Source organism: Candoia aspera, chromosome 2 (genome assembly GCF_035149785.1).
Source record: "Candoia aspera isolate rCanAsp1 chromosome 2, rCanAsp1.hap2, whole genome shotgun sequence".
Classification (NCBI taxonomy): domain Eukaryota; kingdom Metazoa; phylum Chordata; class Lepidosauria; order Squamata; family Boidae; genus Candoia; species Candoia aspera.
The window spans coordinates 7,871,212-7,885,432 of NC_086154.1; the positions used below are offsets into that span (position 1 = coordinate 7,871,212).

The 14,221-nt window shown below is 46.6% G+C and overlaps 1 protein-coding gene across 1 annotated transcript; it reads left to right on the forward strand.

Annotated features, from left to right (window-relative positions):
* Positions 1 to 7,841: 7,841 nt before the first annotated feature.
* On the forward strand, positions 7,842 to 13,123 carry LOC134488883 (zinc finger protein 883-like). The gene is made up of 3 exons (XM_063291225.1): positions 7,842 to 7,905; positions 8,675 to 8,793; positions 11,047 to 13,123. Exons 2-3 carry the CDS (start codon positions 8,718 to 8,720, stop codon positions 12,786 to 12,788), a joined length of 1,818 nt encoding a protein of 605 aa, XP_063147295.1. The 5' UTR covers positions 7,842 to 7,905; positions 8,675 to 8,717; the 3' UTR covers positions 12,789 to 13,123.
* Positions 13,124 to 14,221: the final 1,098 nt, after the last annotated feature.

The window sequence follows — 14,221 nt, forward strand, 5'->3', positions numbered from 1 at the left end:
AATGGGCACTGAGGATAAACCAGCCGGCCACAAATTCATACAACCCACAGGCTGAACTATCTCCCCACCCCTGTGCCTGAAGAAAAAGCCACATCTTTGTGAAAGGCCAGCAGGCTTCAGCCTAATTCCAGGAGGAACGGTGTTTCAGAGGGCAGGCGGTGTTACGGAAAAGGCACGCTTCCTCGGTCCCGCCGGATGACACTTTAACCAACAGGACCCAGAGCACGGCCCTTCTCATGGGTGGGGACAACTGGAGAGAGAAGGTCCCTCGAATGACCTGGCCCCATGCCCTGGAGGGCTTCATAGGTGACAACCAGCACCTTGAATTGCACCCAGAAGCCTGCTGGGAGCCAGTGCAGCTCATGAACCAAAAGTAACCTGGGTGGACCAAGACCGGCCCATCGTTGCTGATGCTGCCGCATTCTGGACCAATTGCAGCTTCTGGATGTTCTTCAAGAGCAGCCCCAGGTAGAGTGCATTGCAGTAGTCCAGTCAGGAGGTGACCAAAGCACGAAGGACTGTGCAGTGCCGCCTGATCCAGGAAAGGGCACAACTGGTACACACCATGGAGTTACGCAAGAGCCATCCTGGCCGTGGCTGCTACCTGCTCCTCATACGGGAGTTGTGAGCCCAGGAGGACCCCCAAACTGCTCACTGGTTCTCTGGGCAGTGCGACCCCATCCAGAACTACAGATGGAAAATCACTGGATCCGGCAAGCCAGTTTCTTGAATGCCAGCCTAGATATCTGGCCTTGCTTATCGGCAAATACTAAACACGTCTGACCCTGGTTGTTTTTTTCAGATTAGGAAAGGCTTGAAGGGAGTGTGGTAATCCAGGTGGTGGCCAGGTAGGAGGCATGACCACCTGAAGCAGCTGAGTGCAGGTATCGTCCCTGTTTACCTTCCACTGAAAAATCCTCCCCCAATGAATGGAACCCAGGGCAAAGGGGGGCCTTACCCAGAGCGGCCACGTGCCTAGAAAGCTCCAGCATGACTTCCCTGCACAAGGCCCTCTGGCTAGGATCCTGCAGTGTCCACTCTTCCTCCATGAAGTCCACAGCAGCCAGCTTGAAGGGACCAGAGCCCTAGAAAGAGAGAGAAAATCTTCCTTAGCAGACAGTCCCATTAAAGACTTGTAAGTTTTCTCCCTTATTACACAAAACTGGAAACGGAGCTTTGCAAGGTACCAAGTGGGCATTTCCTTGCAGGACAGATTTCTGTCATGACGTCCACGTAGTCCTTGGGGCTGTGAAGCTGCCAGCCCCCCTCCCCCCCGGTGGCTGGTGCTGCAAGTGCACAAAACATGACTGCATCCAAGTTGTGGAATGGCAACACAGCCCCCCTTGGGGAGCCTCCCACTGGCCCAGAATAACTCAACAAGAGTTTGGGGGAGCAGAATCCCCTTACCTGCCTGGCTGAGCAAATTCCAAATTTGCTTAGAAAACAGGACACCCAACTAGGAATTTCTTCCCTGGCCTATTTCAAAATGTTTCCAATGAGCCTGGAAATCCCAAGTCCTTTGACCATCAGTCTTACCATGGCAGCCACTTAGCCTGACTTAGGGGTTTGACAAGGCAAATCCATCCATCTTAAGATTCATTTTTACGTGGATATGCTGGCATATTTCTGAAGCATTTTTTATCCTATTCCTATTGTTTCAATTCATGGGTTTCGTTTTTTGACTGGTTTTCAGCACTCTTCTGAAAAGTATTAAGAAGGATTAAACTCTTTCAACAAATAAATTGCATTTCATAATATGAGCCTCTCAGGTTACCCTATAATTTGTCTGGTCTGTATCTCCAACACAATCTTTAAAGCTGGGTGTGACAGTGGTCGTTCTGGGGGGTCACTCTGTTCAAAGGCACCCAGACTCAGCGTTTGGTGGTAAAAGCAGCTCCTGAACGGATGGAGCTTGAACCTACTGCTCTCAGAAGAGATCAACACTCACCTGGCAAGGTGGCCGGAGGTGGATCCTCCTGAAAAGTGGCTCTTGAAAAGGACTGGATCGATCTCCCCTGGGGCTCTGCTGAGATCCCCCTCAGGGAACGGCTCCTGCACCTGAGAGAACAGCCTGGTTTATGATCCACTTTCTGATGGTAACCATGTTAGTTCACTTGCCTAAGATTTTCCCTGTCCCTCTGAACTTCCCCAACCCAAGTCAAACTGATACAACTTGGGGGTCCTGCCCTGTAGGTGGCTGCTATTTCTGGGTAAAGGCCTGCCAATTTTGTGAACTGCTTAGTTGCCTCTTGTTATTTCCTCTTTTCATTCTGATTAGGAGTTCCTTCTTCCTCTTCTCCCCTTCTCTTGATAGCTGTGGCCTTCCCTTCTTTGTGGATGTACTTATTCCTATCTCTTCCTCCTGGGGTATTTTCCTTTAGATTTAGGGACACAGCAAATGATTCAAAGGAGAACAAAGGAAGACAGAAGGAGGATGCGAAAATGCTGCACAGTGCAGATGTCAGCATCCAGGATGCCTTAGAAGACATTCCAACATGCAGGAGCCTCCAGCACTAGAAGGTGAAGTTAGATCTGCACTCCAGTTATTCCCAAGTCGGAAGGCTACAGGAACTGGTGGAATATCCACTGAAATACAGGTAGTCTTCACTGAACAACCATTCGTTCAGTGACCATTCAAAATTACAACGGGGCTGAAAAAATGGACTTACGACCTGTGCCCGAAATTATGATTGTCGCAGCACCCCCACAGTCATGTGATCAAAATTTGGGCGCTTGGCAGCCTGCCCACACGTACGGCTGCAGGGGTGCTTCCACTCCCCCCAGCCACCGGGCAGCTTGGGACGGCTGGGGTGGGGCAGTAGCTGTTTTGTCCTGTGCTGCAGCTCGGGCTTCTTCCAGCCCCGCAAGGCAGGGTGGAGGACTTCCAAAAGGGCAAAGGCGGGGGGCAGATAGGCGGGTGAGGGAGTTGAAGGCAGTGTTCGGGGCTGGGAGGGACCAAGCCCAGAACGGCTTAGATTGGGGTGGGTGCTCAGGCTAACAACTGGTAAAATTCACTTAACGACAGCAAGGGGAATTGCCAGGATTGCAATCACTAAGCGATGACATCTTACTTTATGACCGCATTGCTTAGCCACAGAAATTCTAGGCCCAATTGCCATCATTAAATGAGGACTACCTGTATGGCAAGCGACAGAAAAGAATCAGTCAAGGCTCTAACCAAGCTATGTGATCAAATTTGGAAAACAACACAGTGGCCAACCGATTGGAAGAGATCAATCTAGGCTTCTGGGTGAGGACCTATGGTGGGTTAGACGTCCCTGCGTGCTGCTCTGCAAGCGGGGACAGCACCATGACTAAGATCGGTGGCCAGGAGGCAAGTTCTAGCTGACGAAATTCTCTCTGGAGAAGGAGAGATCAGGAGATCGGCCACTTGTGGTCTGGATAGCTGCTCCTCGCGAGGAGACCACAGGAACTGAGTTTCTTGCAGTCGATTGCAGGTTGAGAGGCTTGGGAGCAGAGGGATTACCATCACGCCCAAAACTGCTGTGCAGCCTTTATGGACACTCACTTTCTTAAACACTTTCAGATACAATTAATTTACAACTTAAGAAAGATCTTCCGAATGGCAGGAAAGAATAAAGACACTCGGTGAGTCACCATCTTAAAGGATTTTGACCTAAAAGCAAAAAGCTTAGCAAGATTGTGATTTAAGAAAGTTTTAAGTGGATAAAGGGGACAGTAATTTAAGAAAACAGAAGAATTTTTTTTATGAAAGTGCCTTTGAAAATAGTAAAATTATCTAGACAAACAGACCTTTGTGGGAATGCTGATTGTTTATTATTAAAGAAAGTAGATAATTGGTGGCTTTTACAAAATAAGAAGATAAAAGTAATACAAGCAAGTGTAGCTATGGAGAGCTAATTGGGACTAAAGTGTCAAAGAGAAAAGCAAAACAGGAGAAAAAGGAGAAGCTTGCCTTTTACTTTCTCCTTAGTAATTGATATACTTTCACTTTATTACAATGGCAACCACAAGAAAAGCAACAAAAATAGGAGAAGGAAGGTTCACTAGAACAACTTACAGATAAGGATATCATGCCAGATTTATTGCAGAAAAAGTGTTTTGTTTAAGATCTAGAGCAATTCCAGGTATCAGAGAAAAGATTAAGTCTCTAACTTTTTGGATTGGGATGAAGATGACACAGAGGCAGAGATTGATAAGGTTTATAGGATCAATACATGATTTGCAAAATTAAGAAATGTTCCAAGGGATGTCCTTGTGCACTTTGTCAGGAAGAAGACTGGAGAGCAAGTTCTGCAGCAGCATTTTAATACTAGATTGAGGATCGATAATGCAGGTGTAATTGTAGTTGAGGAAATTCCAATTAAAATTCTGTGCAAGAGAAAAGAGTATTTTTTCTTCTGACAGACTCAGACAGAAAAAGATTCCATTTAGATGGGATAAGTTGGAAGAGGTGACTTGTACTTTTAAAGTGCAGGGATTCAGACTAAACTCTGTGCAGAAAGCAAGACATTTCTTGGGGAAATTCAAAGGAGAATTGGAGGAAATGCAAATGGAAGTGACAGTGACAGATGTGTCTAAGCAAATGCCACAACAAATGCAAGAGGATGCTGGAGATGCTACCACGTTGGGCGCTACCGGTATGGATTTTCCTAAAATCTCGGCGTAACTATGGATCATAAATGCTTAACGTGGAACACAAATGGAGCAAATGCAAGAGAAGCAAGCAAGAGACAAAAATCATTATTTGAAAAAGTTAAAACAAGATGTGATTTGCTTACAAGAAACACGTATCCGGAAAAAGGATATAAAATATTTGATTCACACAAATTTGGTGAAGAATTTGTTTCAGCAGGAATGAAAAAAAGAAATGGAATTGTTTTGTATATAAATTCTCGATTATATCCAACACTTATATTGACCAATAATTATGGCAGATATGTTGGGGTGGAAGTTAATCCATAGGGGGCTACGGCTTTGATATTGGGAATTTGTACCCCAAAGGAGGATAAAACAGCATTTTATTAGGACATATGGATAAACTACTGAACTTTCCATATGAAAATTGGTGTCTCCTGGGAGATTGGAATGGGGTGGTTTCCCCACAAAAAGGTACAACTTCTGAGAAAAATATTAAAAATACACAAGGCAAAGTACCAAAGGTTTTCTTTGATTTAATGGACAATTTGGAGCTTGCTGATGTATGGAGATATAAAAATGGTGACTCAAAAGAATATACTTACTTTTCTGAGAGACATGGATCTTTTTCAAGAATAGATATGATTTGGATCTCTAAGACTTTGGCTACTAATGTTCATAAAGAGTTATTACCAAAGACTTTCTCAGACCACAACCCAGTGACTTAAAAGGAAAAATGGCTCTTTCAGGAAAACAAGCTGCACTGATCTTCTTAAAGGCAGAGAACGCCTTTGATAATTTAAACTGGATTTTCTTGTTTAGAGTTCTAGAAGATATGAACCTTGGAGATAATTATATTAAATGGGTAAGATCGATTTATACCTCACAGAAAGCACAAATAATTGTTAATGGAGAATTAACAAAACCTTGTGAGATTCAAAAAGGGACAAGACAAGGATGCCTGCTGTCTCCACTCTTGGTTCATTTTAGTTCTTTTTTTAAATATTAATTTTATTAAATGTTAGTTAAAAAGATAAAAAACTAATACAAACTAAAAAATTAAAAGAATAAAAAGAAAAATAGAAAGTGCAGAAAAGAAAAAAAATAAGACTATAGTAAAGAAAAAGAAAAGAAACATATAAAGAAATGACTTCCCCCTTCATCATAACAATTTTAGTAACATACAGATAGTCCTCAATTAACAACCACAGTTGGGATTGGAATCCCGGTCGTTGAGCGAAGCTGTCATTAAGCGAGACAGCACGTGACTGCTTTGCTCAACAACCACAATATCAGCACTCCCAGTTGCAGTTGTTAAGTGATCTCGCATGTTGTTAAGTGGACAGAGTCCCAGGTAAGGAGCGCGGGGTGCCTCAGGGGGGTGGGGGAGACCCTGGGAGGCCCAGTTCAGGCCGCACGACGTCTCCCTCTTGTTTCCGAGAGCTGTTTCAATATAGTAAAGAAAAAAAAAGAAACATACAAAGAAATGGCTGCCCCCTTCATCACCAGTATAAACAATTTTAGTAACTTACAGATAGTCCTCAATTAACTACCACAATTGGGATTGGAATCTCGATCGTTGAACGAAGCTGTTGTTAAGCAAGACAGCACGTGACTGCTTTGCTCAATGACCGAAGGATTCCTCCCCCCCACCAGAGGCACCCTGCACTCCTTACCTTACCTTACCGCTGCCTCTCTGCTCAGGGGCTGAGAATCCTTCAGAAGAGACCTCTTCAAACAGCCCCGGAGACCAGAGAGATGAGATCCAAGCAGGATTCTCGGCCCCTGAGCGGAGGGGCAGCACATAAGGTAGGGCGTGTGAGGAGCCTCTCGGGGTGTGTGGGAGGAATCCTTCAAGATTCCAAGGATTTTTGAAGGATTCCACCCACCCTGGAGGCACCCTGCCCTCCTTACCTTAGCTCCAAAGAGGGCTTTCACTGTGAGGAAGGGAAAAAGAAAGCTGCCTTTTTGCCCCCTTCTTCACAGCGCAAAGCCAGCCCCGGCCCCTCCCAGGAGCTCCAAAAACCTCTCTCCCCTCCGCTTGCCACCTGCCCTGCCGTCTTCCCCACTGACTTCCTGGGGCAGCTGGCAGAGATTGCAAATGGCACATCACGTTTATAGATCCTTTTGCCCCAGAGCTATTTTAGAAAAAAAAATTCCCATCTTCTCTCCGGAGAAAGGCGCTTTGCACTTGCTCAGGGGACCGTTGGCTCCCCCGGGTCCTCGTCATTTTCTCCAAGCCAGCGAGCCGCCGGAAGCGAGCGCCGGCGACCGGCAGAGGGCTCTGGAGCGCGGCGCGGTGGGCTGCGCCGGGTCGGGGAGGAAGGGGCCGAGCTTCCAGGCGGGCGGCGGGGCTGCATCCGGAGGGGGGCAAGCGGGCCGGTGGGCGCCGCCGGGGATTCGGTTTTGCTCCGCTGCGGAGCCGGAGTTGGGGACCCGCCCGGCCAGGGCAGGAAGGGGGCGCCCCACGCCTTTTCCGCCCCCACCCCGGGGTTAAGTGAACCCTCCCCGCAGCTGCAGCGCCTGCCGCGTCCTTCTCTCATCGGCGCCAAGATCGAAGGAGGGAGACAATCAAAGCCGCCCAGAACGTGACGTCAGAATTCCCAGGCTCGCGCGGGGTGCGCGGGGCTTCCTCGGACGTCAGACCCGGGGAGTCGAAGGGGAGGGGGCGCCGAGGGCAGCCTTGCCGCCTTTTCCCCGTGATCTCGACTGCAGCGCCCATCGTTCGCAGCCCGCGCGGTTAGGGACGCCTTTCAGAGCACGAGAGGAGCCTAAATCCACCAAAGTAGCACCGGAGCTTGAAAGAGCTCAAGAGACCTCTGGATCCTGGAGGGCGAAAGGCGCTCAGCCTATGAGCAGGAGAACTCTCCCTGGCCCAATCTGGCAGCCAAATCTCGGGCAATGTTGGATCACATCGCTCTAGCAGGGGATCACGGAAGTTGTAGTCTAACATGATCTGGATGGCACGATGAAGGTGTTCGCTGGTGCCAGGAAAACCAGCATTCGATACTATCACCAACTGGGTAACTTGGGCCAGTCTCTCTCCCCCACCCTTACTCTTTTCCCTTCCAGCCTACCTTGTAAGGTGGTCGTTGTGGGGAAAAATAGGAGGGAGCGTTATGTATGCTGCATTAAGCACCTTAAGGGTATAAATCAAATGAATGTTGCTGTATGCTCTTGTCTTTTCTCCTCTTAATCTCTCTTATTGTCTTTTTTCCACCTTCAGAGGCATTGCATCCCCAAACTCTAAGGAAGGATCGAGAAGCAGGAATGGAGATGTGTCCGGTAAGCTCAGGGTCATCAGAGATGCAGCTGGACTTCCAAGGAGTGGCTTGTATTAAACTCAGAGGAAGGATACGCAAGACTGGCAAGAGAAGCCAATGTGTAGACCAGCTCCCAGAATTCCCCAGCCACCATGGCTATTGCTAAGAATTCTGGGAGTTGAAGTCCACACATCTCAAAGTTGCACAGGCTGGAGGACACTGAATTAAATGCTTTTCCATATCTATGTATCTGTAATTGAAAATAGCAACGCCATCATGCTCTGGCCTAGCCTTACAAGGTACTTCATGTTCTCACATGAATTCTCATGAACAATTGGCCATTTGAAATTTTTTTAGTTTATTCTTTTAAACAGCCTTCCTCTCCCACTCAGTATTAAAAATTTCTTCCGGAGTGCCAGAAGCCAAGGAAAGAGGTGAGTTGGGCCTCTCTTCAGTCTGTTTTTTTCCCCATTTATTTGAGAAAGGACTATTTTGTGGCAGGCTGTGTGTAAGAGATGGTGGGGCAGTTGGGAAAGACATGGAAGGGAGTTTAGATCTAAACCAGAGTTTCTCAGCCTTGGCAACTTTGAGATGTGTGGACTTCAATGGCTGGCTGGGGAATTCTGGGAGTTGAAGTCCACACATCTTAAAGTTGCCAAGAAACACTGTAAGCCATCAAGAGGCAGGAGAACAGTCTGTTGGTTATTAATCTTCTCAACAGAGGAAGAGTAGAGTTCTGGACCGCTTAATAGGCCGCATTTTTGAAACCACTCTTAATTTCCTTTTTCTAGCCATGAAGCCATTGTGGGAGTTCCCCAAACTGAGCCAGGTTAGATGGAGCTAAGAGAGAGTCCCAGATCTCCGACGGAGCAAAGTCCTACCCTCCAGAACACAGGTCTGGAGTGCCAAGGTAAATTGGTTTTTCTTTAAAATATTGTGACCCAGGTCTTCAAAGGGCAAGTTCCGGATATTAACCCTTGGGGATTCATGAACAATGTCTGTCTCTCCAGTGTTCTTGAGCCTATTCCACATGGCTCTCTAGGTCAGGCTTGTTCTTCAAAAAAAAAAAAAAAAGGCCAATAATCCAGTGCAGTTAAGACTTCACTATTATTCTATGAAACGCAATTGTAATATTCATGCACATTGTTACAACTCAGTTTTAAGCAACAAATTAAACTTAGTTCCATAACATCTTCCCCCCTCTGCAAAATTAGGTGCCATCCCAGCTGAATGCACCCTGAACCAACTTTTTACATCAAATACCGAGCATCAGTATTAAAGCCCTATTAAATTGTCTACCTTTTCCAAGCACGCTTTGCATAAGAAACGGGCATGTCGGATAAAATGGTTTTATCACAGTCCTTCCTGATGCGCTAGTTCTCTATGTTCCTAACTGACTAGATCTAACATCAGTGAAAATATAAAATATATGTGGGGTTTACCCAGGCCCCGCCCATTTTATCCTGGCTCCACCTACTTTTGAGAGGCACGCTTTTCCAAAGCTTAGCGTGGCTCTCAACCCAGTGAAAATGTTGCACCCCAGCTTTAAAAAATAGCAGTGATCAGACACCTTTTTCCTGCCTCAGTTAAGTGAAGATGTAGTTAGGCAGGTGGCAGCACTCTTTTTGAACCAGCTGTGGGTGTGACAGGATGAATCTCGCCTGGTCGCCCTTGGCAGTCAGAAATTCCATACAAATGATCAGACCTCGCTTCCTTCTCCATCAGTCCATCTGGTTACTGTACTGGTTGGGGAGGAAGGAAAGCCTGGCTCCTTTCTTCCATCAAACAGCTGCCATTTTGTTCCTCCCCCCCAAACTGGCAATACAGACCTTTAATTAAGACAAATAGCAAGTGAGTGAATGTTAGGCACTATTGCAGTTTCCAAGTTTTGCATGACATGCTTGGACAAAGTGTTGGTGGCACATCCCGGCCATCACAAGGACCCCCCAAAAGTTACATAAATACTTAACTAAGGAAATGAATACTGGAAGTCAGTAGTGTGTCCTTCAGTTAAGTCCACTTAATTTTCTTTGGTAACAATACGGAAATGGCTTCCAATTTCCTTCTTCCATGTGGTTTTACTTCTCTCATCCAGTTACTTATAAGGCCTGACTGCTTGGTTTCTGAGTCTAGTAGACAGGTTCACCCAGATGCTATCGTCTTCTGTGATGGTGTGTGAGAGTGACCTTGAGGGACCAGGGGAAGAGATGCTGTCTAGGAAACATACAAGAGAGGGAGGAACCCGCAGTGGCTTAATGGTCAGAGAAAGAAACTTAGGAAGGACCCGTCCTAATGGATCAGGCCATTAAAAGTGTTGGCGGGAGATTTGGACTTTCGGCCTTGCTAGATTCTGTTAACGTAGCCTAACAATAAAGTAGAATTAACTCATCTGGTCATGTTTCCTGTCTGGTTTACCTGGGAAGGCTGACATCTTCTGAGATGAAGAAATAGGCCAGATTTGGAGCATTTTTCCTTTTATTTTCCATTTTCAGTTATTTTATAAACAATTGTTTTAATGTCCCAAATTCCATGATATAGCCAAAAGTAGTTTGCAAGAGCTCTAAATTCCCACATGAAAATTCATGAGATTTGGACTGTTAAAATATTATTTACATTTTAAAAATTAGTCCACTTACAAGAATTGGGGGGTGGGATATCAAAAACAGCAAGGTAGTGGTTGCAAATACCTAAGTATCGATCTATCTATCAATCAATCAATCAATCAATCAATGTCCCAAATCCCGTGACTTGCAAGAGTTTGCAAGTTTGCAAGGCCCCTGTATTCTCACATGAGATTTCATGAAATTTGGACCATTAAGAAATAATCTGTTTACATTTTTAAAATTAATTTATTATTAGGGTGTCTACAAGGGGGGCAAAAAAGTCAAGATGGTGGTTGCAATCACACAGTTGCAGCTGCCTTTTTAAAATTTTTTGCCATCTCCTGCAGATGCCACTATCTATTTGCACTTTTTAAAGATATTAGACCCCAACCACATTGTATGCCTTGTGCAATAGTGCCCATCCGTTGAGAAGGTCACTGATATGCATGATGTGGTATCTTGCCATTGTATCCAACTGGTTTCAGTTTTGTCGAGTGAAAAAAAATCCTTTTCCTCATCCATATGGAGTAATCACTTAACTTTTTAAATCGTTGTTTCAGCAGTTCAAAGGCAGAACGCTCAAGAGGCAGAGGAGAAGGCAATTGCCGGCTCAGATAGCTCTCAACAATTAGGCCTATGCGAGAAGTTGTTAAGCAAATCAGTCTTCCATTCTCAGAAGGAGGGAGAGAATTTGGAAAACAGACTAAAAATCAAACAACGGGCAAGAGAAAATATGATGCAGCCCCTTCTTTGTGGTGCAGGCGATAAAAACAATGACGATAAATGCAAGAGGCCACCCGTCTGCAGCCGATGTGGGAAGAGCTTCAGTAACAGCGCCAACCTCATTGCTCACGAGAGAATCCACACCGGAGACAAACCGTACGAGTGCCGTTGTTGCGGGAAAAGCTTTGGTAAGAAATCGACTCTTGTTGCTCACCAGAGAATCCACACACAGGAGAAACCGTACGAGTGCTGCGTGTGCGGCAGAAGCTTCCGCCAGACCTCCAGCCGCATTGCCCACCAGCGGATCCACACGGAAGAAAAGCCCTACACCTGCCCGGAGTGCGGGAGGAACTTCAGTTTGAAATCTAGCCTGGTCGCCCACGAGAGAATCCATACAGGAGAGAGGCCCTACGCGTGCGCCGAGTGCGGGAAAAGTTTCAGCCAGAAATCCGCCCTGGTTGCTCATGGGCGAATCCACAAAGGAGAGAGGCCCTACCCTTGCTCGGTATGCGGGAAAAGTTTCAGCCAGAGCTCCAACCTCATTGCCCACGGAAGAGTCCACACCGGGGAGAAGCCCTACCACTGTGCCCACTGTGGGAGGAAGTTCGCCTGCAGCTCCAGCCTCATCCGGCACCAGAGGATCCACGCGGAAGACAAGCCGTATGGATGCGCCGCCTGCGGGAAAACCTTCAGCTGCAGTTCGAGCCTCAGCAGACACCGGCGGACACACACCGGGGAGAAACCCCACGAGTGCCCCGATTGTGGCAAAACCTTCAGCGTGAGCTCACAACTCAGCGTGCATCAGAGGACACACACGGGAGAGAAGCCGTATGAATGCCTGGACTGTGGGAAGAGCTTCAGTGTGAGAGCGAGCCTTAATGCCCACGAGAGAATGCACACTGGTACGAAGCCTTATCAATGCTCCCACTGTCCCAAAAGGGTTTATCTGAGGTCCAGTCTCACGGCGCACCAGAAAATGCATGGAGAAAAGCCGTTTGATTGCGCGGATTGCGGCAAGACCTTCGCATGCAGCTCCAGCCTCATTCGCCACCAGAGAATTCACACGGGGGAAAAACCATACAACTGTGCGGACTGCGGGAAAACCTTCCTCTTGTGCTCCAACCTTATAGCACACCAGAGAACTCACACGGGAGAGAAGCCATACCAGTGCTCCGAGTGTGGCAAATTCTTCAGCGTGAGTTCACAGCTCAACGTACACCAGAGAACACACACGGGGGAAAAGCCGTATGAGTGTTCCCACTGCAGCAAGAGCTTCACGTGTAGCTCTGGCCTTATTAGGCATCAGAGGACCCACACCGGAGAGAAACCGTATCAGTGCTCTGAGTGTGGGAAAAGGTTCAATCTAAGTTCAAATCTCATCACCCATCAGAAAACCCACGCTGGAGGGAAGCCCTATAAATGCGTGTACTGCGGAGAAAGTTTCTATACAAGGCCAAATTTTGTGGAACATCATAAAGCCAGACACTTGGATGCTCTAAGTATGAAAACAGATGAAAGCAAAGTTAATTGCAACTCTAAATCCATTAATTTCCAGGTAAACTATGTAGGATGGGACTGATAAAATTGGTGAGGATGAGTCTGAATCCACTGGAAAACTTTACACATACCACTTCGTGATGGATATTCTGTTGTTCCACCACACTGGGTCCTAAGCCTTATATTTGGGAAGTGCTAGTCATCTCTTGGATGTAAACATCCCTAAAATCCATGCTTTTTTGGGTTCTGCACCTACATTTTTTTGGAAACAATTTCAAGGGAGGTGGAACGTGCAGAAAAGAAACCTTTTGCTTATTCACATTTTATGCCATGATGCACCATCAAGTAGCAAAGCGCCAAAGTTGTAAGAATGGGACTAATAATTCAACAAAAATAAGAACCAAATTTTTTAAAAATGGGGTAAAACTATGGGCTTGATCTTTTTATACAAAAAACATTTGTGATGCCTAGAAATGCCATTTATTTCAATGCCTGCCTTTTTTTTTTTAAGCTAAGTTAGCACAACAGGAAGAATGAGGGCAGGAAAATTAAATTCTGTTTTTTACAGGATATAGGAAATCTGGTAAGCAACTTGGGAAATGTTGGTGGGCATCAAGTTGCTTTTTAATACCCTAAAGATCACAGGATCTTTAAAAGCTTTCTGTTTGTCCCACAAAGATCCCTGAACCATATGAAAGGCTGATCTAAACTGCAGAAGTAAAAAAAAAATGCTAGTCTAGCACCTTCACCACTACCCCACACGTTTCTGGGGCTGAGGGGGAGGGACCGGCCCAGAGTCCCCCAGGAAGGTCTTGGGTCTCCCCACTCCTAGTCCACCACCTTCCTTACTACCCAACTTTAGCTCTGGGGCTGAGAGGGAGGGCTGGCCCAGAGCCCCCAGGGCTGGTGGGGTGATGACAGAATCTGGATCTCCCTGTTCCTAGTCTTGCATTTCACCACTATTCCTGGATCTCTATGCCTCCCTTCCCTTCTCTTCCCTTCCACCAGCAGTCCTTGCTGGCTCGAAGCCTGGCTGATGATAGCCATCTCTGGGTCATGTCCATATCTCAGCGGAAAATCCACAAGTATCTGGGTCTTGCTGCTTTGCCCTTAGCCACTCTCCCAGCTGTGCTGTGCAGAGAAACCACAGTGGGTCCCTCCCTTGAAGGCCCATCTTGGCTGCTTGGCCTCACGCATGGACTACTGCAACGCATTCTAGATGGGGCTGCTCTTGAAGACCCCTTGGAAGCTGCAGCTGGTCCAGAATGCAGTGACACAGGTAGTCCTTAGCACATCTCAGTACGTCCATAAAACACCTCTGTTCCGAGAGCTGTATTGGCTGCCAGTAGGCTTCCAGGTACAATCCAAGGTAGTGGTTATGATCTACAGCAGTGTTTTTCAAACTTGGTGGCAACTTTAAGATGCCTAGACTTCAACTCCCAGAATTCCCCAGCCAGCATACTGTCTAAGAAATTCTGGAAGTTGAAGTCCACACATCTTAAAAGTTGCCAAGTT